Below are 27,680 nucleotides of genomic sequence, written 5' to 3'. Positions count from 1 at the left end.
ATTCACACTTATTTCTTTCTCCTACTTTCATATTGTGGTTTATTGTGTCCTGCTTCAATGAATTTATACTGAATTGAAAGATAGAAAATTTCAAGAACCAAATACTCAACAAAAAAAATACACCATTCAGCCTGTTGTGCCAGACCCATCTTTCGTTCAGATGATAGCTGAACCATACCTAATTAACAATAATCTCACTCTGAAAAAAAAGAAATTGAATTAGTTGGAAATTTGAAACAAAAACAAAAAAATGCTCCAAACACTCGACAGGCACTTGAGGAACGAGAAATTACGTTTTCATTTCAGTTTCAAGATTACTTGGGAGAACAGAGAAAGAGAGAAAACAAGTTAATTATAATGATACAGAAGAGATGGATACAGATAGATGGATGGGCAAAGAGGGTGTCTCTGACAGGGTATGGCCAGGGTACATTATGTACTATCTTTACTCGTTTTTTTTTCTTTCTACAAGCAAGGCATGACCTGCTGGTCATTCCCCAAAGCTCTGCATTTCTCAGCTTCAGTTTCTTTTTTTCCCTCTTATTTCTTATGGCAAATTGTTTCCATTGTTTAGTCTTTTTAGTGCCAACACCATCTTGATAAAACTGCACTGTAATCATTTTAAGATCAATACAACTACCCTGAAACTTGGTACCTTTGATGAAATATGGGGTTCCAGTTGTCAGTATAAGGCCTTGTACAACTGAAGCTTAAATTTCTTCCCAACCTGTCCATTTCTCATTATAAAACAGTATCCTTAAGGTAAGGCTAATATTTTGTTATCCAATTGCGGCACGGTAGCGTTGTTATCCAATGGGCGGCACGGTAGCGCAGCGGTAGAGTTGCTGCTTTACAGCGAATGCAGCGCCGGAGACTCAGGTTTGATCCTGACTACGGGTGCTGCACTGTAAGGAGTTTGTACGTTCTCCCCGTGACCTGCGTGGGTTTTCTCCGAGATCTTCGGTTTCCTCCCACACTCCAAAGACGTACAGGTATGTAGGTTAATTGGCTGGGTAAATGTAAAAATTGTCACTAGTGGGTGTAGGATAGTGTTAATGTACGGGGATCGCTGGGCGGCACGGACTTGGTGGGCCGAAAAGGCCTGTTTCCGGCTGTATATATATGATATGATATGATGATATGATAATTTACCATGCAGAATATTTTAGTGATTTAAATTATTGGACATCGATAACTTAATGGTCCTTCCCAATTTCTAGTTCTTGCAATTAAAGTTCCTTGGGACTGGTCTAGTTTTATTTACTCACTTTTCTTTTATTTTGTAATTTCCAGCTTCCATCTTTAAAAGCTACTGTATCTAATTTGACGTCAATTTAACTACACATCTATTCCTTCATTCCTTGATATATATGGGGAATGCCACTTGTCACAAATTTACAATGCATTCTATATCTCTTTGCACTTGATTGCTAATCTCACTTTCGAGACACAAGGGACTGCAGGTGGTGGAATCTGGAGCAACAAACAATCTGCTTGCGTGAGGGGAAAATAAGTATCGACATTTTGGAAACCTGCAGAAGGACTGAGAGTGAAGAGGGAAGATAGGTAGAATAAAAGGGAGAGGGGAAGTGGTGAGACAAGGGCAAGAAAGTAATTGATGGACTGAGAAAGTGTGAATAATGACAGGCAGATGGAGCTAGGTGGGGAAGGGGGAGGTATGGAGTAAGGCAGATGATTAATGGAAGCAGGCCAAAAACAAAAGCTGATGAGCCAGGTGCAGGGAAGGGAGGGGGAAAGCATCAACAACTGTTCAAGAATGATTAGTGGGAACATAAAGACTAGCGGTGTTGGAATCTGAGAAGTAAGGAAGATAATAATAGAAACCATTAGCAGAGAGGTGAAGTGTAGATAGAACCAGATGGGGAAGGAATCCAATGGGCACCATTACACCACACTCCTCTTTTCTGGCAATCTACTCTTTCCACTCTCGGTCCCGGTGCAGGGTTTCGACCAAAATTGTCGACAATTCTCGCCCCCCCCTCCCCCAGGGGAGATGTTAAATGTTCATGGAGCTAAATGATTGGGGATTGCCTACTCGGTTTGATCCTTAGTAATAGTTGCTGGTCAGCAGTCCCAGCTGCATCAACTGAGATCAGAATTAAGTACCCTGCAAGTTTACACTATCAGGAATTATGTATTGAGGTTAAACAATGGCAACTTGGTGATGTATCTACAAAGGTAGTCCCTGTCTCTGGAATTGTATCTTACCGGTAAGTAATCATCATTCGGAGAATGGTTGAAACTACTGGAGAGCAAGCACAGACGAGTAAAGATTATTCCTTTAAAAACATTATAGTTCTCATTAGAGTTTCTAAAAAGTAATTTTTTTTTTTTGAGATGAAATTGTTTGATCAACATGATAATTAATATCAGCACATGAAAAGCCTTGCTGTTTAATGTATGTTGATTAAATCACCCTTGAATGGAAGACTGACTTCTACCTTTCAATGCACAATCCCATGAAACCATACTTCTATTCCACAGACTATTTGTGAACTGATCCTGCACTCCAAGGACACCATTGATCTCATGCTCTGTTTCTTAAATTAGAGTATTTTATAAAATGCCTGACAGTCACTATTACTAATTTATGGATGTGGATTATTATGTTTTCAGATTCACATCATAGATTTTGATGATGAAAATAACATTATTAACAAGAACGTCCTTCTGCATCAAGCAGGAGAAATATGGCACATGAGTACGAGCCCTGCAGATAAAGGTGTTCTGGCAACTTGCTACAATAAAAGTAAGTGGAGTGAATTAATTTGACCATTCACAAATTGCAAAAAAAGGCTCCATTTTAAAACAGTAAAAATAATTCTGCATATTTACATTTTTAATATAGACTTATATTAAATGATCAAGTGAAGGAACGTTATGCATTTTTTTTTCATTTCCTTCGTATTTTACAATATATTTATACCTAGCAGTTGTATTTTTCTCTCAAGGTGTCCTCATTTGCAAATGTATCATAATTAACTTTTGAAAGGTATGTTAACTTTGTAATTTCAGTTAATTTCTAATATCTCATTATCTGACTGGATATTCAAAAAAATGTTACTCATAAAAATAAACTATATTTGGATTGAAGCATTCAATCAACAGCAGAACATAAAGTAAAAGTTATTTTTAATTAAGATAAAGTAGTGGTAAAGATGTGACATAATACATGTTCATATTTAGGATTTGATAAGCGCTTCAGCCGCATGAGTTGTGCAAGCGAAGCCAAGGCCAATGCCTTCATAAATTATAAAGCGTAATATGTCTGTTGGCCAAGTAATCTCATTCCAGCATCACTTGGTTACCAGAAATTCATTTTCTCTCATATTGCACACATGTTTTATGTGCTACCTGACTGATGTGTAAAATGGATTACAAATCTAGATCAGCACTTCATAATACATAATGAACTTTTGAATTGTGTTTCTGTGCACATGGTGCACCTATGCATAAATGATGCTGGGCCTGCAGCAATTACTTAAATGAGTGCAATGCTTGCTGCTTTACTGCTATTTCTCAACCCCTCCTCTCTGTAAGGCTTTCATTACATTGACATAATTTTTAAAAGTTTTATTAGCTACATTTGATTTTTAGACTTGCCTTCCGTTCCCAAGAATTTATCTTGCTCCTCATGCTGTCCTCAGTTGCACTCCTCCTTTTAATCATTCTGAAAATTTTGATTTGTTTCCACTCAGTTTCCAAAATTACAAGCTATAATAAATATTGCAGGATTACAGAATGATTATGGATATTATAACAAATAAATAAAAGGCTATTTGGACAATGAGCATGCAGGAGCAGTTTACACATTCTAAAGAGATGAAATACCAACCTTGCCATCAGAGACCTAAATGCAATTCTGGATATTAGGGGAGGTGGGGGAAGGAATGTATGTTATGGTTGGGTCTCATTTCCATGGCCCATATGTCGTAGCAATGATTTTTGATTTCCTTTTCTAGAATTTAAATTGGAAGGTTTTCCATGGGCCACAAACACAACTATCCAATTTACTTCAGGGAGCTGAAAACAAGGGTTAGGACTTTTAATTACTGGGTAAGAGACTTTGCATCTTATTTTCTTCAGGCCTTCTTGTGCAGAGCAATGTATTGTGCGCAAAGATTTAGAATTTAGAACTGGTATTGATGATGTTCTCTGAAAGCTGAGGTTGGCATGACATAGTCATTGCATGAAACTTTTGAAATGGTTGCAAATATTGAAGAAAAAAAAAAAAATAGAAATACTGTTTTAAATAGTTTCTGTAAGTACAACTTGTGATGGTGAAATGCAATATCTTTAGGACTAAATAAGTCCTCCAGGTATCATTGTCACTGAGATTCCTAGGAATGGTACTTGGGAACCATGCAAGATAGCTTTTTTGGATTGGAATTTGGGTTGTAATTTGGTAACCTACTCCCTGATATTCAGAATGCTTTTAGGACTCAGATGGCAAGATAGGGATTTCATATCTTTAAAATGTGTAAACTGCTTGTGTTGGGACATTGTCCAAATAGTTTTGCATGTTACTTATTATAGTATCCATACTTATTGCCGGATGTCTTCATTCAAATTTAAGTATACAAACATGGGGTCTGAAGAGAAAACAAAAATCATTCACAAATTTAATGAACAATGAAAATGTTAGTACTTTAGTTTATTTTCTTAAACAATATTAACATTACTATACATATAACAGTATAAATAAAAGTAAGGTCAATTCAGTGGCGATGTTAGGATTCTTTTTTGTAATTCTTTTTTGTGCACAATCCACAGGCATTGCCACTTTCATTTCACTGCACATCGTGTATGTGTATGTGACAAATAAATTTGACTTGACTTGACTTGAGGAAGAAAGCATCTTTTCGGCCAATAAATATACATTTAAAATATTCAACGTGTGTATAAGGCAGTAAGGCTTTTTTTTGGTATAATTTCTCTCTCTTGTGAGGATAAGTGTTCCTAAGGGAGTTATTGTTATGAAGATGGAGAGGCCTGGGGCAAAAATTGGTAGGTATTACATTTCTTCCCATTGGTTTGTCAGTTCCATGGATCTCAGACCAGCAGGTCATGTAGTATCTGCAAAAAGAGGTGTTTTATGTACATTGCTTATGAATTCTTCAGTCCGAAGAAGGGTCTCGACCCAAAACGTCACCCATTCCCCCTCTCCTAGATGCTGCCTGACCTGCTGAGTTACTCCAGCATTTTGTGATACCTTGCTTATGAAGTTGATTATTTGCTTGTGAAGATTGCTTAGTGTCCACCGGGTGGTGCCGTCAGCGATGGCAGCCTCGCCAGCAGTCTGTCTTTGTCATTTTTGTTATTTTTAGTGTGTTTTAAAAGTATATGTTAATGTTCTCTGGTTTGTTTTATGCGGGGGAGGGGGTCGGGGAAAACTTTTGTCAATCTCGTACGTTGCCGGAGAAGCAAATTTTTTTTTTCTTTTTTTCCCTTTTTTTTCTTCTGGATTGTATTTCCGGTCGCTCTGCGGCTGAACATCATGGAGCTGGCGGTCTTGTTCAAGTGACTTTGAGCCCCAATGCGGGGCCATGGACTTGCCATCGGAGCCTGCGATCCCTTGCTAGTAACAGGTTCGTTCCAAGTCAGCATGGATTTACGAAGGGGAAATCATGCTTGACTAATCTTCTGGAATTATTTGAGGATGTAACTAGGAAAATGGACAAGGGAGAACCAGTGGATGTAGTGTACCTGGACTTTCAGAAAGCCTTTGATAAGGTCCCACATAGGAGATTAGTGGGCAAAATTAGAGCACATGGTATTGGTGGTAGGGTATTGACATGGATAGAAAATTGGTTGGCAGACGGGAAACAAAGAGTAGGGATTAACGGGTCCCTTTCAGAATGGCAGGTAGTGACTAGTGGGGTACAGCAAGGCTCGGTGCTGGGACGACAGCTATTTACAATATACATTAATGAGTTAGATGAAGGGATTAAAAGTAACATTAGCAAATTTGCAGATGACACAACGCTGGGTGGCAGTGTGAACTGTGAGGAGGATGCTATGAGGATGCATGGTGACTTGAACAGGTTGTATGAGTGGGTAGATGCATGGCTGATGCAGTTTAATGTGGATAAATGAAAGGTTATCCACTTTGGTGGTAAGAACAGGAAGGCAGATTATTATCTGAATGGTGTCAAGTTAGGAAAAGGGAAAGTACAAAGAGATCTGGGTGTCCTTGTTCATCAGTCACTGAAAGTAAGCATGCAGGTACAGCATGCAGTGAAGAAAGCTAATGGCATGTTGATCTTCATGACAAGAGAAGTTTAGTATAGAAGCAAAGAGGTCCTTCAGCCATTGTACAGGGCCCTAGTGAGACCACACCTGGAGTACGGTGTGCAGTTTTGGTCTTGAAATTTGAATAAGGACATTTTTGCTATTGAGGGAGTGCAGCGTAGGTTCACTAGGTTAATTCCTGAAATGGGGGGACTGTCGTATGTTGAAAGACTGGAATGACTGGGCTTGTATACACTGGAATTTAGGATGAGAGGGGATCTTATTGAAACATATAAGATTATTAAGGGATTGGACACGCTGGAGGCAGGAAACATGTTCCCAATGTTGGGGGAGTCCAGAAGCAGGAGCCGCAGTTTAAGAATAAGGGGTAGGCCATTTAGAACGGAGATGAGGAAAAAAAAATTCACTTAGATTTGTAAATCTGTGGAATTCTCTGCCTCAGAAGGCAGTGGAGGCCAATTCTCTGATGCTTTCAAGAGAGAGTTAGATAGGGCTCTTAATGATAGTGGAGTCAGGAGGTATGGGGAGAGGGCAGGAACGGGGTACTGATTGTGGATGATCAGCCATGATCGCATTGAATGGCAGTGCTGGCTCGACGGGGGCGAATAGCCTACTCCTGCACCTATTGTCCATTGACACTCCAACCGCGGCCTGCGGATTTCAACATTGAGGAGGTCGCAGTCTCGGGTAGTTTCTGGATCATATCTCTGATGTCGGGAAGCTCCAAAGTCGCAGGAGGTTCGAGTAGCTCCGACCCAGGGTCTGATCACCCGGCGCGGGGGTGCTGAGATCCCCCCGATGTGGGAGCTTGATTGCCCCGTAGCGGAGGGCTCGGCCGCCGGCTGCGGGAGCCAAGATCGCCCCGTCAACGGAAGGTTCGAGTGCCCCGGCCGCGGGAGAACAAAGAAGGGAAGAAGATTGAACTTCTTTTGCCTTCCATCACAGTGAGGAATGTGGAGCAGTCACTGTGGTGGATGTTCACGTAAAAACATTATTTGGGTATCTTATTGCTCTTTATTGGTTTGGCTGTATGGCAAATCAAATTCCTCGTATGTTGCAAACATGCTTGGCTAATAAAGTACTATTATGATTATTATGATTATGAAATAGTGAGGGCATTTGGGGAGAAAAAAAAACTAAAGGACATGCAAAAGCTCAGAAATGCAAGTCAGAGTTATTACAGACAATTGGAACAAGAAGAAAAATAATGCAGTTTATTTTACAGATAGGTATGTCTCCAGTAAAACTGGCCAATTCCGATACAAAGAGAGAAGTGTTGAATTTGATTTTGAGTCCCACTATTGCCAATATGTCCAGTTGAAAGATGGAGTGCTGCTCGTCAAACTTGCATTGGGCCTCATTGAAACAGTGCACAAAGCCATGGGCAGAGGTTATAATGGGAGTGGGTTGGAGAATTATAGTGACAGGCAACTGAAAGCTCTTGTCTGCCCTTACAACTTGAACACAGGCATTTGGTGTTTCTGACATACATTGCATCTTTCAAATTTTCTCCCTCCCAGTCCCCTCTTTTTTTGATGAGTTTCTTAAGTTACCACTGGGTCTCAGAATGAGTTCGAAAATATTTCCTTCCCATGATCTTTCTCACACAAAGACTCCCATCACTCAGCTGTCCAGATAGGACATACAGCACAAGGACAAGGCTTTTGGCCCACAATGTCTGTGCCGAACATGATGCCGAGAACAACTCATCTGCCTGAACATAATCTATATCCCTTCATTCCATGCACATCCACATGCTTATCGAAAATATCTTAAATACCACTTTCTTATTGGCCTCAACCACTACCCCCCGGCAGCATTTTCCAGGCACTCACCACCCTATGTGCAAAAACAAAACACTTGCCATGCACATCTCCTTTAAGCGTTGCCCCTTTCACCTTAATGCTGTGCCCTCGAAGGCCTTTTTAATTCCATCCTCTTAAACCATGCATGCAATTAATTTTTCTTTTTGATCAAATTTACAACCTCTTTGTTTGTCCAAGGTTCTCTTACTTTGCCATCCTTATCCGTCTTCCTTACTGGAAAATGCCAGTTCTGAACTTCAATCAACTGGCGTTTAAACGACTCCCATATGTCAGATGTGGACTTGCCCAACAGCAACCTGACCCAAAATATTTACGCCAATCCATGTTCTCCAAAAATGCTGTCTGACCCCCTCGAGTTACTCCAGTACTTTGTATTTCTTGCTCAGAATTCCAGCTTGTGCAGCTCCCATTGTGCCTACCATGGAAATTGTTCTATGGTGTTAGTCTTACTGAGTCTTACTTAACGGCCTGTCCCAGTTAGGCGATTTTAAGGCGACTGCCGGCGACTAGGCTGTCGCCGAACGTTCGCCGTCGGGTGTCGCGGGCATAATCGTGAGGAGTCTTCAATGAATCGTAGCGGATCTCGGCGCATCATGGGAAAAAATTCCAGATAGAAATTTCTCGTGACAGCTGGCTTGTCGCCAGGTATCGTAGCTTATTGCGGGCGCTGTCACATGCTGTCCCCAGGTTTGCTAGGTTGTCGCAGATACTTTTAGAAGCACAGAATATTAAATTAAGAAAAGGCATTTGAAGATACCAGAAGATAGTTTTGTTTAACCAATTTATTTACCGTCAGGACATTTGACAGGTAGATTGGAGGCGACAGTTTGACGGTCAGGTAAGCGTGGGAATTTTGCGATGTTTCCGAAGATGGTGTAACCTCTTAGCCAGGTGCTAGTTTCACAAAAAAAGTAACTTGTATCGACCTGTCTCGGCATTGTCGTAGGGTAAAAGAAAACTTCGGCGATCTGCTACGTCTTTGACAGTCGCCGGCAGTTGCCATAAAAATTGTGTAACTGGGACAGGCCCTTTAGTCTCTGAACATCCTACCTTGTGGAAGAAGCTTCACTAGAAAGTGTCGGAGTGCAAGAAATATAGACCAGCATGGCCTTTTCTTCCACAATATCTGTGCCAAACACAATGCCAAATTCAACTAATCTTTCCTGTCTGCTTTCCCTGCATATCCCTATGCTTATCTAAAAGCATCTTAAATGCCACTATCGTCTCTCTTCCACCACCACCCTTGCCAGGCACCCATTCCTATCTAAAAAAATACTTGCCCTGCACATCACCCTTTAAATTTTCTGATTTTAAACCAATCCCCTCTAGTCTTTAATGTTTTCACCATGGAAAATGTTTTTAACTCTCTACCCTATCCTAATTTTATATGCTTCTATCATATCTCCCTTCAAACTCCAAGGATCCAGAGAAAATAATCAAAGTCTGTCCAACCTCTCATACTGTAACTAATACCCTCTAATCCAGGCAGCATTTTGGTAAACCTCTTCCTCTTCCTGCATCCTCTCCATTGCCTCCGCACCCTGCCTGTGCTGAGGCGACAAGAACTGCACACAATGCTCCAAATGCAGCCTAACCAAAGTTTTATAAAGCTGCGACAAAGCTCTTCCACTTGATGCCCCAACTAATGAAAGCAAACATACCATACACCTTCTTTACCATTCCATCTCCTTGTGTTGCCACTTTCAAGGAGCTATAAACTTGGACACTTAAGATCCATCTGTATAACGATGTTGTTAAGGGCCATGCTATTGACTGTATACATCATAGTTGTGCTGATTAAGCTCCATCTGCCATTTCTACACCCATACCTGTAACTTATCGATATCCCTCTGTAATATTTGATAACTTTCCTTACTGTCTGCAGCTCCACCGATTTTCGTGTCACCTGCAAACCTACTAACCAACCCATTTCCATTTATGTCCAAGAGGTTCGTGTACAACACCACTACTTGCAGATCATCAGCCAGAATAATACCCAACCACCACTACCCCCTGTCAGATCTTAATCCAAACTACCAAATCTCTGTAGATCCCATATATTTTAATCTACTCGATCAGCCTACCATGAGGGACTTATCAAATGTCTTTTTAAAATATATCTAGACCACATCCACTGCGCTAACCTCATCAATCACCTTTGGCGCCTCCTCAAAAAAACTCAATCAAGTTAGTAAGATATGACCTGCCACAGACGGGGCCATGCTGACTATCCTTGGTTATTCCAATTCACTTTCACATGCAAGTAAATCCTATCTCGAAGAATTCTCCCCTATAGCTTCCATACTACAGACATGAGGCTCAGTGGTCTATACTTGCCTTGATTTTCTCTCCTTCCCTTCTTAAACAAAGAAACACCATTGACGACTTTCCATTCCTCTGGAACCTTGGCTAAGAGCAAATATAAAGATTTTTGTTAAGGCCCCTGCAATTTTTTCTCCTGCCACTCTCAATAATCTGGGATAGATCCCATCAAATCATGAGGATTTAACTGCTTTGTTTTTCAAGAGCCCCAACCCCACCTCCTTCTTAATCTCAAAGTGCTCTAGCATATTAGTCTTCCTCAGACTGATCTATCTTCCATGCCCTTCTCCTTGGTAAGTACAGATGCAAAGTACTCATTTAGTATCCCGTTTACAGCCTCAAACTCCAAGCATAAATTCCCTCCTTTATTTTTGAATGGTCCTACCCTTTCCATAATTACTCTCTTATTTTTAACATACATTTATTAAGCCTTGAGATTTTCTTTAATGCGATTTGCCAGTGACATCCCATGGCACGTTTTGGTCTTTCTAATTCCCTACCTGACTTCCTTCCTGCTTGGCTCATATTCCCAAAAGGTCATGTCTGATTTCATCTTCTTAAATCTTTTTCTTTTTGATCAAATATATAACCTCTATTGTCATTCAAAGTTTCTGAATGCTGATCAGCTAGCCTTTAAATGACATAAGTATCTGATATGGACATGCCCAGTCACAACTGCCCCCAATATAATCACCTTAGTTTCTGCTTAATAGAGTTGTAATCTGCTTTCCCAATTTAGTACTTTCCCCCAAGGTCCAGAAGCTGGCAAGCCATTCTTCTTAAAGACATTTAAAGATAAGCCTTGACAATGATATCTGCGTCCCATACATGAATAATATAGAACGTCTGCCGAGCTATGCATCCTCAAGCACTTCAAAACAATTCAATTGATAATTTATTTCATTGTTGATATAGGAATACTTACAAACTTTCCCAGTTAATTTTCACTGTTCAAAAGACACCCAATGTGCAAAGACACATTTCGGTTTGATTACAGAATAAATGTATACTCCTAATACCTCGAAACATCTTGGTGAAGGCAGGCGTGGAGGATGAAATACACCACCACCTTCAATGCAGCATGACACTCTTTAGTTGATTGAGCAAAAGGGTATTTGAAGATCAAGACATCAGATCCGGAACAAACCTCATGGTCTATCACTCAGCACGATTACGTGCTCTTTGTGCGTCAGAAACCTAAGCAATCTACATTAAGTAGCTTGAGACACTGGAAAAATATGACTGGAACTGTTTGCTTAAAATTCTACAAATTTACTGGAGGTTAAGAGATCCATTGTTAGTGTTCACTTCCAGACTAATGCCTCTGGTGTTCAAACACTAGTTCCACTCAGTTTGCCACGCGATTTGTATGCCCGATGCCATATACCTAATTCAGAGATTTGGCATAGGCAGGGAGAGGAAAAAAATCAAGGTTGTGCCCAAACCGTCCCCAGTGAAACCTGGGAATGTCTTCTGTATAGAGTGGAGATGAAGCATTCAAAGTGTTGCAAACCTTGGGTTTGTGTGAGCACAGAGGCTCTGCATAAGTGGCCAAAAGAATGTACTACCACAAAATCTGTCTAGCCCATCAGCTGCTGCCGGCACCATCTGTGAGAGTCTGTAGTCCTCACATTGGCGTCATTAGCCATCTCAGAACCAACAAAACTGGAAGTAAATCATCCTTTGACACCAAGGGGCAGCATAAGAAGACAAGTAATTTTTAATTGCATTCCATTCTGTGATCTTTCTATCTCTGAAAAACTTAGTATTGTTTGCAATTTGTGCATTTTATCTCCTTAATGATGAGGAAAAATGAATATTGTTGATCATTCTTGGAAGAAGTCTTCAGAGAGAAGAGGTGAATGTAAAATTCACGAACATTATCTTCCATACCCGTTGCCTTTTCTCTTCTATAATGTGATAGCTTTCTTCCCATGCATGTTTTATGCTCTTTGCTGTATACTACCATGGAGTATGCAATGCAAAAATATGTCTGAAGAAGAGTCTCGACCCGAACATCACCCATTCCTTCTCTCCAGAGATGCTGCCTGACCTGCTGAGTTACTCCAGCATTTTCTGTCTACCTTATGCAAAAATATGTGTTCGTTTCTTGGTTAATGAAAACTGCAAACTTGGGTTTCAGAGGAATGGGTTTGTGCTGGCGTTTGAAGATTATTGCTGTGAACTGCAGGCAGCAGCCGGTTTGGAGGTAATTGAATAAATTGGACTGCATGGGAGGAATTTATTTGCCATCTGCTGAATATCCTGAGGAACTTCATATGATAGTTTAGACTATCAACGTGATAATCAGGTTCTGGGGCTATTCATGGCAAGTATTTACATAGAATGACATAGAATTTATCATCAAAACAGTCTTATTGGTCCAATAGTTCTGTGCTATTTGCATTGCATACAGGCCCCTTCCCATTAAACATCATAGTTATACAATTTATCAATGTATGCTATTCTTTTCTCCCTCATGCATTTATCTTACTTTCCCTTACAACGAGGGTTGGGACAAGTATAAATAATCTAGAATTTAGAATGAATTGCAAGATCTGTACTCCAATAAGAAATGCACCTTGAAATATTTACCAATTGTCTAATGTAACTTAATATGTGTACTTTTTGGTACAATTGCTCTTTATTGAAAACTGCTGTGCTTGAACTACAAAGAAACTCAGGGACCCATCATAAACTATTAAAACATTTATAAAACGATGTCCTGTACAACTTGTTTATGCCTTCAGGTTTAGTGTTTTAAATGTTTCTACCAGAATATATATTTTAACGTTATGTTTGGAGTTCCTTATTTAACTAATATAAAGAATATTGGCAGATGGTACAAGGAAAACATCACACTTTAGTCGTCAAAATTCTATTTACAAGTGCTTACAGTGAAAAAATATTTTAAAAATATGCAGTAACACCAATTTTATTTTTTGTATTTCCAAAATACAAAATTATAGAAATTATTAAAACATCTCTTTTACTTGCCATTTATCCTGATTCTTTTTTATTGTTTCTTTTTTCTATTCTTCCCAACCCTCCCTTGTCTCTCTGGTTTATTTATGGGCTTCTTTCCAGGTTTATTCTTGTTCACCTTTGTCTTGTTTCCCATTCCTTTCTGTCCCTTCCATCTTTGGCACTCAATGCTCATTATCCCTGCAGCAGCATGGGGTGTCTGATCAGCTCTATTGATTTTCTGTGCTGCTGGCAATGATAACACAGGCTTTCTTTCCACTGGAAAATCCACTATAAGTTGCGTGCTCAGGGGGATTTTGAAACGGAGCAAGAAATCCACAGGGGGGATAATATAAAATGGAGTAAGAGTGAAGGCAGTAGATGGTAAATTAACTGTTCGAGTTGCACTGCACAGATTAATACATTTCTTTTTTTAATGTATGTCATCACATAAAGCAAAGACTTAAAAAAAAGACAACAGTATAACAAAACAAAAACATTTAGAATGAAATGAGGCAGAGCATCGTGCCCAAGAAGTAACAAATTAAATGGAATGAACTGCCAGTGTGTGGTTAATAGCTAAATTAGAAAGTGTGCAGTACATTATCTTCCCAGTAGCTGTATTTGAATTCAACAGGAAAACAGACAGACGGTGCAAAAATATAGATTGCATCTGATGACTATTGAATATTACCATTCATGTAATATTGTGACCAAATCTTATTTCTTGAAAACTGATCAGAATAAGTAAAACTCATTCAAATCAAAAGTCAAAGGGGTAGGATTCCTGATCGATAAATGCAAGGAATTTCTTTGTATCAAAACAAATGCGATAAATCTTGTTAAGAATTATGTAAATAAATTATTTTTAAATTTATCTTGCAGCTACAACTGCAGATATTGAAATTGTTTTATTTAATGAAATTTTAATTTAAAGAAATAAAATGAACTTTACATTAAAATATATAAGCCACATGCATGATTTAAAAAGTACTCAAATTTAGAGTCGTATTAATCTTCATTTGAAACATTTAAAAAGTTGAGACTGTAATACTCTTATTTGTGGAAAACCTGACTTTTGGTACTATTTTTGCAATTAAAAAAAAACACTAAATGAACTCTAAAATGTAGTTGCCTTTGCTAAACCTTCATCGCACAAGAAATTCACCAGGATGTTGCCTGGAATGAAGGGTTGTAGTTATGAGAAGAGTTTAGATAGGCTGGCTGTATTCTCACCGCAATTTAGGAGGATGAGCAGTGACATTATAGACATTTACAAAATTTTGACGAACATAAATAGGATAAATAGTTTTTTAAAAATTCCCAGAACAGGGGAGTCTAAATTAAGAGGTCACAGATCTAAGGTAAAGTGATGCAATTTAAAGAGACAAGTTATTCACATATGGCAAAAATGCCTAGGGGCAAGTTATTCACATGTGGTCAAAATGCCTTTTAAACATTGTAATTGTATCTACCACTACCTCTTCTGGACGTTGTTCACTGAGTATATGGTTAGAACGATCATCCCGAGGAAGTGGTGGATGTAGATACTGTTGCAATGTTTAAAAGGCAATTTACACAAGCATTTGAATAGGAAAACAGGAGAGGGATATGGGCCTGATGAAGACAAATGAGGCACAGTTGGGCATCACAGTATGATTGAGCTATACCATAAAGCCCGGTTTCTGTGCTGCATGTTTCTATATTCATCCACAGGAACAAGGGATTTATTCAACTCAAGACTTTCAACAGGGTTGGTTTTGAGCTGGCTTTTCATGATTGCATTATGGACTGTCTGGCAGACAGATAATTTCTTAACTGTTTGGCAAAATATTCTTTAAGATCACATGAGCTGAGATTGTGAAAAACAGTGATAAAAAACAGAAGTTGGATTTTTTTTTGTTGCATGGAGGTGTGCCCACTCCATGTAAAGCTGGTTCCTTAGTCCAGAGCACGGTTCCCTATTCACATTCTGTCTGATAATTGTTTTAAGAGCTTGCTTGGGTTTTGAATGAAAAATTAATGAATCTGTCAGACAACAGTCAGGCTCCACCACTAGCATTCAGCTAGAAAGAATTCTCAACCGGAATTTCCATTCCTAATAGTTCCCTGCACTGCGATACAGGGAAATTGATATGTACATATTTCAGGTAAGCAGAGGACTGGTTTTGCTGTCAAGGCACCTACATCTCAATAGTTTGCTGACACTAACCTTCAAATGGTATTCATGGTAAATGCAAATGGATTTGGTAAAGGAGGGGTCACAAGGAATTGTGCTCCTACTTTCAGTGAGCACTTTCAGTAATAATTGAAGAGGGACAGGTCAGTGGCGCAGCTGGTAGAGCTGCTGCCTCACAGTGCCAGAGACCCAGGTTCAATCCTGACCTATGATGCTATCTGTGCAGAGTTTTCATGTTTGCCTGTGACCGCATGGATTTCAGCCCACATCCCAAAGGGGTGGAGGTTTGTAGGTTAATTGGCCTCTGAAAATCGCACCTAGTGTGTCGGGGATGGGAAAGTGGGATAACTAATTTGAATGGATGATCAATCGATAGTCGGCATGGATTTGGTGGGCAGAAAGGCCTATTTCCACGCTGTATCCTTAAATTAAACTGAACTAAAATCAGTGGCAAACTAAATTAAACTAAACGGGACTGGGAGGGAGTTTAAGAAGCAATCTAGGAAGACTTTAAAGTGAGGGAGAGATTTTTTTTTGTTGCTTTTTGGATGTTAGCACTTTCTTGAAGGAATGGTTTAATGAAAACATTTGTTTAACTGGACTCCCAAAAATCTTTTTGTTTCAGGATACCTACCAATGCTAATAAATTCCAATTAAGTAACCCACAGTAAAGAAACACTTATTGTTTATACATGTAATTTGGTATAAAATGATAGCATCATTGATGGCGAATTACATGAGCCTAAGCTTCAGATGTTTGATACCTATGCTACGATTTTCACAGGGATCTTTTCAAAATCTGAGGGGCAGCTGGAACACATAAAATATTAAATTTGTCTTGCCTCAGAAGCCATTGTCTGGATTGCAGCACAAATATCTGCAGTTCTCCAAATTAAATCTGCTTTATTATTCTTTCTTTGCTGCTTAATTGAAATATGACAGTTAATACTTAATTAAAATATTTCATTACATTTACCTTTGATGTGCACTGATTATGACCATTGGGTTGAAAATTGTCCTCTATTTCAGAAATGAGCAGGTTATCACTGGCAAAAATAGTGATATAAAATAGAATTTGTGGTAAAGATGAGTTTAGGTTATTAGTTGTTTTGTATGCATGTAATGTTTACAACTAAGCTCCTGGTTTTAATAAATAAACCAGTTATCCTTTTGTGAAAGCTGCCTATATCTGAGAGTACAATGAGTTAAATTTTCAGCACATTTATTAAAAGATTTGTTGACAGCCAATCTTTTTCTCTTTGGTGCTTAGCTTCGGACAGCAAAATCCTGACGTGTGCTGCTGTGTGGCGGATGCCGAAGGAATTGGAATCAGGCAGTCATGAATCTCCTGATGATTCATCAAGCAACCCGCAGACCTTGGAGCTGCTTTGTCACCTTGACAACACAGCCCATGGCAACGTTTCATGGTAGGTCGGTCAGTATTGATTTAAAAGATTTCAAATGCTTCCTTCAGGATGCATTTCAGGATGTGAAAATTTTAATTGTAACATAGAAATAGCAAAATCCTGTAGAAAAAAGAGAAATTTTCAGGGAATAAAAAGCCACAATTAGTTTGTGTATGTCTTACACCGGTATACGGTTTTATTTTATTCAAGTAATTATCCATCAGTTTTCTGCTCAGTTTAACAAGTTATTAGCTTTAATGTATTCTAACACGGAGCTGATTAAGGTAAATGTTACTGGGGAATATATACATCAAGATTTGAAATAATGAGACTGAAATGTTTCCAAATAAATAACACAATAATTTGTGTTATAATTTTCATGATAAACCAAATCTGTTTCTTTCATTAATCAATATGCAGCAATTGTAATTGGCTAATTATGACAATCATTGAACATTAGATATAGATGGTTTAAATGAATTATGCTTAAACCTGAGATTTAATTAAAAATCTGATTTTCAAGTTTTTGATAACACTTCAATAATAAATTAAATGCTTTTCAAAATAAATATACTCACACTTTCAAGGTGCATGTTTCATTGGAAACTACACTTGCGGTAGCCATTACTCCTGAGAAATGGTACAGAAATGGTTGTTTCCATGTTTAAGTTCCTTGCCTTTCTCACACACTTGAATCAACCTGGCCACAGAGTATTCTTTTTTTTTTCTTAGTGCCATTCAGTTTACAAGACTTAGTGTTCAAAAAGGGTTTGGAAGCTTCTGCATAAAACACCATTTGTAAAAGAGATTGTGTGGTTATGCAGCTAGGAACTGCTGCCAGCATGTAAATGAGAAAAATGAAGGCATTACTGAGTTTACAGCACAGCATTTGCTGCACAGAACAAGACAAGCTGCTACCAGCTGGATTGGATTATTTGCGGGGGCACTTCTCCTGCTCTTAATTGTAGTGAGATTCAAAGCACAACTATAGTATTGCCTTATGCCATCAGTGATTGTTTTTATTTACTTATGTATCCAGCTCCTTTCAGACTGCTGCAAACCACAAGGCACAGTTTGCAGTCCTTCATGAATGAGACCATTTGAGGCAAGCAACACTCATCCTGCTCTCATTGACGCACAGGCACAGTGAACACAGTTTTGCACATGGCAGCCTTCCAATTGAGCAGGTTAAGATTGACCTGCCAAGTGTGACCTTGGCTCTTTTTAAGAAGGAAAAATTGTTTCACTCTGTTAAAGTATGGCCATTGGCAGTGCATCATGCTGGCATATGCCAATGATGCTATACCTTCTTGTTGTCTCATCCTCACTTCTATTTATGTTTCAACCAGCATTTCAACTCAAGGACTACCTTCTGAGCACCGAGAATTAACTCCTCATGATATGACTTTTGATCTTTGGTCACATGTGCATTGCAAGGCAACATTGTACCACAGGGAAAATTATACAGAACACATTGACATTTTAAAGCAATGGCTCCCATTGTTTGAAACAGTGTGGAACTGCAGTTGAGCACCTTTGAAAGCTTGTGTTAGTGTATTGGCAAACTGCTCATCCTAAGCATTAAGTAGCTGCCGGCTGAGAGCTGGATATGGAAATAAAGCAGTAGGAAGTACAACAGTAAGTAGAGAATTGGAAGGGGGGGGGGGGGGGGAGTTGCAAAATGCTCAGCCTTCTTCTGCCCAGGCTCAACAAGTTTAAATTATTCATTGGTATCCTCAGTAATGTGTATGCAATTCGCCAATACCTTTTGCTATTCCCCAATAATTTACATCACATTATCCTTTTTATCATAATGCATGAAATGAAAATGACCACAAAATGTACATCAAGGCCTCATCTGCACAAGCCTGAGTGTCCTGGTCAGTACATGGCAACAGCATAGAGATTAAAGAGTGAGGGACTTGGGAGCAGAGATGCTAAAATTCTGACAATGAATTAGGCTTCTTTGTTTCTATAGCTGCTTCACCCCCATAGTCTTGGTGATTCATTTGTTGCCAGATTATGAAAATGTATTGAATTATGAAAAGTGGTGTCCAGAATTATGTTGGCGGTAGTATGAACTTGCAAGGCAACAACATGTGTTTCCAAAACAGCATGAAAACGGGCGGCACGGTAGCGCAGCGGTAGAGTTGCTGCTTTACAGCAAATGCAGCGCCGGAGACTCAGGTTCGATCCTGACTACGGGTGCTGCACTGTAAGGAGTTTGTACGTTCTCCCCGTGACCTGCGTGGGTTTTCTCCGAGATCTTCGGTTTCCTCCCACACTCCAAAGACGTACAGGTATGTAGGTTAATTGGCTGGGTAAATGTAAAAATTGTCCCTAGTGGGTGTAGGATAGGGTTAATGTACGGGGATCGCTGGGCGGCACGGACTTGGTGGGCCGAAAAGGCCTGTTTCCGGCTGTATATATATGATATGATATGATGATATGAAAATCTTTGATTAAAACCTCAGCATTGGCCATTTAATATTGCAGCACGGTTACTTCATGCTGTTTCAGGTGTGGACCCCTATACATTGATGAGATTAGGTGCAGGCTTGGCGATCGTTTCGCTGAACACCTCCGCTCAGTCCACCGAGGCCTCCCCGATCTCCTGGTTGTTAAAGACTTTAACTCCCCCTCCCATTCCCACACAGACCTTTCTGTGCTGGGCCTCCTCCACTGTCAGAGTGAGGCCCACCACAAATTAGAGGAACAATGCCTCGTATTTTGTTTGGGCAGCTTACAACCCAGCGGTAGAAATATTGATTTGCCTAACTTCAAGTAACCCTTGCTTTCCTTTACTCTCCATCCTTGCCCATCCTAGTTGTCTGTCTATTTTAATTGTCCTCCTAACTAAATATTACTGATTGTATGCCTCGTTGTCACCTTCCCCTCAGCTTACAATGTACCATTCAATATTGCCTTGACCATCGCCCCCTTTGATCTGTTGTTTTCACACCTCACCCTTCCATATCTCTATATCCCCCTTTCCCCTGACTCCCAGTTTGAAGAAGGGTCTCAACCTGAAACGTCACCCATTCCTTCTCTCCAGAGATGCTGCCTGTCCCGCTGAGTTACTCCAGCATTTTGTGTCTATCTTTGGTGACTTCACGGTTGTGTTAGCTTTTCCATATGACAAATAATGAGCTCTAAGTTCTTGGCATCTGTTTTCATCAAGGCGAAGGACATGGAGAATAGTGAGGTCAGTGTGGAGAATGCTGAAATGTAAGGGCATTTTGAGATTAAGGAGGAGATGATGTTGGGACTCTTGAAGTGCATTAAGGTAGATTTCTCACCAGGATCTCATGGGATCTATCCCAGGTTATTGAGAGAGGCAAGACAGGAGATTGTGTGAGACTTGGTGAAGACCTTCCCAAAGGACTGGAGAGTTGCTAATATTTTTCCTTTATTTTTTGAAGGGATGTACAGAGCATCTGGGAAATTATAGGTCAAGTCAAGTCAAGTCAATTTTATTTGTATAGCACATTTAAAAACAACCCACGTTGACAAAGTGCTGCACATCTGATTAGGAAAAAAAAATGAAGCATACAGTGGCAGTCAGTGAATATTGTGTCAATGGTAGGGAAACTATTGGAGAAGTTTCTTCGGGATAGGAATAAATGACTTAGATGTAAATGTAGTCGACTTGGTTACCACGTTTGCAGATGACACCAAGATTGCTGGGGTTGCACACTGTGAGGATGGCATTACATACAACGATCATAGTAGCTATCATAGTCTATCATAGCTGGTATAGATCAGCTACAGAAATGGGCAGAGAAATGGAAGATTAAGTTGAATCCAAGCAAATTTCAGGTGTTGCACTTTGGGAGGTCAAATGTGAAGAAGATATATGCAATTAGTGGCATGGCCCTTAACATTATTGTACAGAAGGATCTTGAGGGCCGTCCATAACTTACTTAAAGTGGCAACAATAGTAGCTAGAGTGGTAAAAACGCATATGGAATGCTTGCTTTCATAGGTCGGGGCATTGAGTATGAGAGTAAGGAAGTAAAGATGCGGCTGGAGAGTTCTTTGGTAAGGCAGAATATGGGGGATTAAGCACACTTCAGTTTGCCCCAATACAGGAAAGATGTGAAGGCATTGGAAACGGTGCTGAGAAGGTTTACCAGTATGATGTCTGGATTAGGGGTATTAGCTACAGGGAGAGTTGAAAAAACTTGGATTATTTTCTCTGGAACTCCAGAGGTTGCAGCGAGACTTGATAGAAGTATATAAAATTATGAGAGGCAGAACCTTTTTCCCAAGATGGAAAAATCAATAACTAGAGGACATAGATTTAAGGTGAGAGAGGCATAGTTTAAAAGATATGTGCGGGGCATGTTATTTTGTGCAGATGGTGGTGAGTGCCTGGACCGTGCTGCCGGGGATGGTGGTGGAGGCAGATAAGCTAGTGGTAGTTAAGAAACTTTTGGATAGGTATATTGATATGCAGGGTATGGAGAGATATGGATTATGTGCAGGCAGATATGAGTTTATCGGGGCACCATGTTCAGCACTGACAATGTGGGCAAAGAGCCTGTTCTTGTACTGTACTGTTCTCTGTTCTATGAGTTCTACTTTTTTTCCCTGTTGTGGACTGACACATTTTCCTGCAAGTAAAAAGAAGCAAATCAGTGAGCATTTTACAACGTATAAAAGTGAGTTGACTGTCCTGGTTTGATAATTGCCAGGTATGTGAGTTAGGAGTGCAAGGCATCTACACTGTGAAATGTAGAACATTTGAACTGAAGGACTGAATATTGATTAAAAGAGATTGTAAGATTGATTTTTTACAAGGTGAGGCCAGTAGTACAGTTGAAGAGAGGAGGTCTGAAAGGGAGAGGTCAGGGGGGATGGTGAACACCCGGCAAGTGTGGGGATTGGGGTCGGATGAGGGTAAGGGGGCAGGCGGAGGGGATGCATGGTGAGGGGGTGGTGGGTTAACAGAGCATATGGGGGGGCATGAGGACCGATGTGGGGAGTAGTTAGGGCCGCCTGGCTAGAGGGGGAAGGGGGAGACCCAGTGGAAAACTTGCTGTGGTTCCCTGTAGTAGGGGGTAGGCAGTAGGATCCAGCGGTGCTGTGGGACTCTGCCTGGTGGGGTCTGTGGGCCAATGCGGTGTCTGTGGGCTGGGTGGAGCTGCGACCTGCTGCTGATCCTGGGAGCCGGGTACAGCGACGGCTGCGACCTGCTGCTGGGCAGTGGAGTGGTATGGGTCGACACAGTCGCTGGGGGAGGCCCGCGGGGAACTGGTGAGTGGCGGTCGGCCCGGTCAGCGGATGGCCGGGGAGGACATCGGCGGCAGCGAAGAGGTCTGGAGTTATTCAGTTATGCTATTTGAAGATTGAGCCCAACCCTTCCGAATTTGGCAGGAGGTCTCCACTTTCTTATTTAATTTCCGTCATTCCGATTTCGCCTCACATTTTCCCGTAAAACATATGCCTCGCGGCATGCCCTGCCCCTCGGCTCGCCCCGCCGCTGGCCCCGCCCCGCTGCTGTCCCGGCCTGGCCCCGCCATTGGCCACGCCTCGCTGCATAGCGTGAGGCCCGTTGATGTTGAGAGTGGATGGGGTGGGTGAATGGGGAGGGGTTGGGGTGCACGGGAGTGGGGGGTGGGGGGGTGGAGGGAAGGGGAGTTGGGGGGGGGGGTGGAGGGAGTGGGAAGGGGGTGAAGGGGAGTGGAGGTGGGGAGAAAGGGGGAGGGGAGTATGTGGTGATGGGGTAGAGTGGGGGAGGGGTGTGGGGAAAGGGGGAGGGGTGGGGGGAAAGGGGGAGGGGTGGGGGGAAAGGGGGAGGGGAAGGGTAGTTTGGGGGGGTGGGGGGGACATGGACCGTTGTGATTTGCTGTTGAAGACCACTGGAGCAAGAATGGCTTCAATGAAATTAGGTTTGTGCAGTTTTATATGAAATTCTTTCTTCATAACTTAGTCATACATTTTATGACCATTGTTCTTTTATTCAATACCAAGAGAATTGGGATGTGTAAGGAAAAAGAAAATTAGTTAAAAACAAAACAAACCAATTTTTTCTTTGTGTTTTAAAAAGTATTTCTGTTCAATATCCTTTCTATAAATAGCAGAATATACTCATGACAGGCCTGACATTGTACATGTAGCCCAAGAACTACAGACTGTTGGAAATAATAATTGTTTTTCACACATGAATGTAGCGCAACGCATATGCGCATTTGGCGTGCAGGCTTTTTAGTTTGCTGAAATGTTGCATTACACGCCATATAATGAATTTTGATGTAAAATTCTGAATTTTGGACATCAAAATTATGAATTTCTTAAATCAAATGTTGGGAGGTCTGCATTTGGCGATCTATAGTTTGGTCTGACATTGCATTCGTGTTCATCCCTCTTGGCATTGCCTACTGCTTCTTTTGTCTGAAGGCCTGTGTTCGGACATCTTATACCGAGATCTGTGTACTGTCAGAAATGTTTGGTAGAGCTTCATTTGAATGCTTGACCACTTCTCAAGGTATCAGAGGGATTAATTTTTCAAATGGTCCCCATTATTTCTTGCAACAGCCCTTGATTTTTGGCTGCCTGATGATTCATGAGACTAATGAACAGCACAGGTGGTGCTGGGGTGCAGGCAGCAATCATATGAAGCAGTAGGTAGCAGCAGTTTAATGTTCTGCCTGCAACGCATTGAATGAGCATGGGTTAATTGTATACCACGATCTTATTTAAGATCTAAAGCAATTTATTTCCAAAAATAGCTAAATATTTTGGAGTGGAAGTATGCTTTCCTGCGATGGCACAGTCTGGCTGTCCAATTCCCCAAAATATTTTGAATGTTTTCATTAAAAATAAATAATTTACAATTTTATTTCTCAGTTACCTGAAATTTCTAATGCCTAAGATTAAATGTTAGTAGAAAAACATTTCATACTTTGCAATTATCAGTTATCCTCTGAAATATATTTTGTATCTAGGGTTACATGATTGAAGCTTTTTTCTTGAAAGCCAGGCTCTCTTCTCAAAACCTTAGCATGCATTCGAAGGATGATCGAGCCGAATATGAAATGTACATGCTGATCATGTACACAGTACCACATTTCACAAATCTCAGGACCAGCAGGTCAGCTGCACTGGTGGAATATCAAGTATTATCAAGTATAATCAAAAATGTTTTGAAACTATTTTATTTCAAGATCTTCATCCACTTTAAGTCTGCATATGGATTTTTAAAACAGACATAAAATAAAAACATTGATTACTTGGTGCTTAATACTTGGTTCATATTTTTTTTTAATCCATTGTCAGAGAGATCTAATTTTTCTTTCAGAAAATGTTTTTCAAGCAAGTTGAATTTGGACGAAAACAACTTTTTAAAATCCTTGTTTTTCTTATTATAATCCCCCAAAGAGGACAGGAGATAGCTCTGGCAGATAGCATTAAGGATAATCCTAAGAGATTTTCTGAGCACATAAAAGGAAAAAGGGTAACCAGAGACAGTGTGGGACTCCTCAGGAATCAAAGGATCCTCAGGAATCAAAGAATCAACTCTGTGTGGAGCCACATGAAATGGGCAAGGTCCTCAACGAGTATTTCTCCTGTTTTTACCGTGAAGAAAGACAGGAGGATGGGGGAATCTTGGGGTAGTCATTGGAAGTGTCTTGATAGCAGTCAGTATTACGATTGCAGATATGCTGAAGTTCTTGATGTGTATAAAGATAAACAAATCTCCCGGGCCTGATCAGACATATCCGAGGACACTGTGGGAAGCTACAGAGGAAATTGCAAGAGCCCTCACTGAGATTTATGAGTTGTCGTTAAAGACAGGCAAGGTGGGGGAAGACTGGAGGGCGACAAATGTTGTGCCTCTATTCAAGAAGGGCAGCAGGCAAAAGGCTGGAATCTACAGGCCAATGAGCTTTACATCTGAGGTCGGAAGGTGCAAGAGCATATTCTGAGGGATAGGATATACATGCACTTAGGTGGACAAGGGTTGATTAGGGACAATCAACATGGTTTTATATGTGGCTGTTCGTGTCTCACGAATCTGATTGAGTGTTTTGAAGATGTGACTAAAAAGGTCGCTGCAGATGTTGTATACATGGATTTTAGTAAGGCATTTGACAAGGTTCCACATGGTAGGCTACTGTGGAAGGTTAGATCCCATGGGATTCAGGGAGAGACAGCTAAATGGATAGAAAATTGGCTTCATGGAAGGAAGCAGAGGGTTATGGTGGAAAGTTGCTTTTCAGACTGGAGGCCTGTGACAAGTGGTGTGCTGGGCCCTTTTATCGATATCAATGATTTGGATGAGAACATGATTAGCAAGTTTGCAGATGAATCAAAAGTGGGTGGTATTGTAGCTAGTGATAATAATGACATTTAATTTCTGACTTATCCTTATTCTTCTCCAAAACTACTTTGAAAGTTACAGAGTTATGATTATTGTCTCCAAAGTGCTCACTCAGTGACATTTCATCTATTTGCCTGACTGCATTCCGTTGGATTAGTTCCAACATTGCACCTTTCCAATAGGACTATCAATCTACTTAATTATGATTTTGATTCATTCAATATGGGATTATCATGGGCATTATAAATAGTTGTGTTCACCTTAAGTAGGGTGTCAGTTCCAGTGAAGATGTGAAACTTTGTAATCTATTGGAGCACACTTATAAATGCATTAGAGACCATTTTCATTCTTCCATGAGTAGGTTCTGATCTAACATGCCATCTGAAAAGTATTTATCCCCTTTTAACTCTGTTGCTTTAACCTCCTCTGCCTCATCTAATTCCCAACTTTTCATTATGCTTCAAATCTGTTACGAAATTTTGCAACATTATTAAAAAGTGTATGAAAATATATTTGGGTGAATAAATTGCATGAATTTTAACTTTCCCATTAGATAAGTGTCAGACTTTCAGCCTTCAATATTTGCAAGTTGCAATGAGTCTCCAAGTGGCATCATTGGATAATCATTCCATTATATCCTCCCTTTGTAAGTAATGACATTTATATACAACAGGAACAAAGTACTTGGGTAACTTGCTCTACTATAATTCCGCATAGTTTGTGACTCTTTGATATTCTGAATTGTGCAAACCTAGACCTTGTAATACATGGTATATATGCACTTTACTATTAAATTGTGTTGGTGAATATTGTTGGGATTGTTACTAAAGAAATTTTGATCTACAGTGTACTATGGGAGCCAATGGGAGATGGTAAAAAGATGGCATCATTGGCTGATAATCATATTCTTCTTTGGGACCTGCAAGAAAGCTCAAGCAAGGCCGTGGTCAGTAATTTTGTAGTTTACCTCTTTCTTTTCTGATAAAAACATTGTTTTCCTATTCTGAGTTGTTTTCGGTAAAAATCTATTTTATTTGCATTCTTACTGGAAACATCCTTTTGTAAACGTATTGACAGTAATTGCATCTTTTTGATAGTGAATGTATATTGTCAAAATTGCTTACAAAATGTGATTATGGTGTGATAAATTTACATTGAGAGTTTCTATTATAATTGTTGAGGGCCAAAATAAAGATTGATTGACTGGAAGCTAAAGTGGACCATGCCAGGTTTGTTGTCAGATGGTATACATCCTCCCAAAGTGCCAAAAGACAGGGAAGATGTTTGCACCTGGTTCTGAATGGCTAAGAACAGGTAAGGCGTCTTGTGCCTATGAAGCACGCATTAGACCATTTGAAAATTCAGAAAAAAGGCTTAATGAAGCTTTGAGTCAAGTAGAAGATCTGCTTTGGGTTGCTGCTGATTGGTTTGGAGAAAACAAACCCCAAACACTGTGCCCTAAATGAGGTAATTACTGACAACTGAAAGCTCACAGTCCTGAGAATTGTTTCATATAGGCCCTACAATTTCTCTGAATCCAATCTGCAAACTTCAACTCTTTCCATTCACTCGATCCCATCTTCTATTGCCGGGTCCCTGATCTTTGAGCTTCCAGAGCAAACCTACCTCCAAATCCACTCAATCCTCCTATTGACCTCCACAACACACATCAGTCACTTCCTTGGGGCAGCCGATTTAGATATGTTATCGTTATTGCAGTACAATCCAAGGCGCAGTGTCCAGATTCAAATACCTCATCACATATGTGTGTGTGTGTGTGTGTGTATATTGGAAGCATAAGAAATAATCTGATGGCTGAGGTGTAAGTGGCAGCATGTACATTCTGCATACAGGGTTGCTGCTCTCTGATCGCATAATCAGGCAAGAATATTTCAGAAAAATCAATAAACCACAGATGCTGGTAATTTGAATTAAATTAGCAAATGCTGGAAAGCTCTGCAGGTTGGGCAGAGAGAATCAACTGCCCAACTGATTAAGATCCCACGGTAATTTTTGATAACCATCTTCACTGTCTATCATACTGTCTTTGTGAAGAATCTACTTCACATCAACTGCTTATTCTTTGGATGAATCTTTCTAATGGTTAATGTTCCTTCTGCCAGTGAAACAATTTCTCCTTTGAACTTTTCCAAACTAATAAATTTGAATATCTTTATTAAATTTCTCCCTAATCTAATTTTTAAGAAGATCAATCCCAACACCTTTCTATATGAATTGAAGTTCCTCATTCCTAATGCCTTTATAGAAAACTTTCAATGAACCAGAATAACTTAACAAAGTGGTAAAATTGGAAAATATTCCCCCCAAAAAATATTTAATTGAAAAAAAGACGCACAGTGGATCAGGCAGCATCTCCGGAGAAC

The 27,680-nt window shown here is 40.1% G+C and overlaps 1 protein-coding gene across 3 annotated transcripts in view; it reads left to right on the top strand.

Annotated features, from left to right (window-relative positions):
- Positions 1-27,680, top strand: part of eipr1 (EARP complex and GARP complex interacting protein 1) — a 50,638-nt gene that overhangs the window by 8,116 nt on the left and 14,842 nt on the right. The window contains exons 3-5 of one of the 3 annotated variants that reach the window (XM_078399209.1): positions 2,638-2,770; positions 16,835-16,991; positions 26,143-26,242. In XM_078399209.1, coding sequence (XP_078255335.1) covers positions 2,638-2,770; positions 16,835-16,991; positions 26,143-26,242 — 390 coding nt within the window. Of the gene's footprint in view, positions 1-2,637; positions 2,771-4,060; positions 4,078-15,453; positions 15,536-16,834; positions 16,992-26,142; positions 26,243-27,680 lie in introns of those variants that run through there. The other 2 variants (XM_078399212.1, XM_078399211.1) reach the window with 2 other exon arrangements.

The sequence above is a fragment of the Rhinoraja longicauda genome, chromosome 5 (assembly GCF_053455715.1).
Source record: "Rhinoraja longicauda isolate Sanriku21f chromosome 5, sRhiLon1.1, whole genome shotgun sequence".
Lineage (NCBI taxonomy): Eukaryota > Metazoa > Chordata > Chondrichthyes > Rajiformes > Arhynchobatidae > Rhinoraja > Rhinoraja longicauda.
This window is presented reverse-complemented; position numbering and strand designations above follow the sequence as displayed.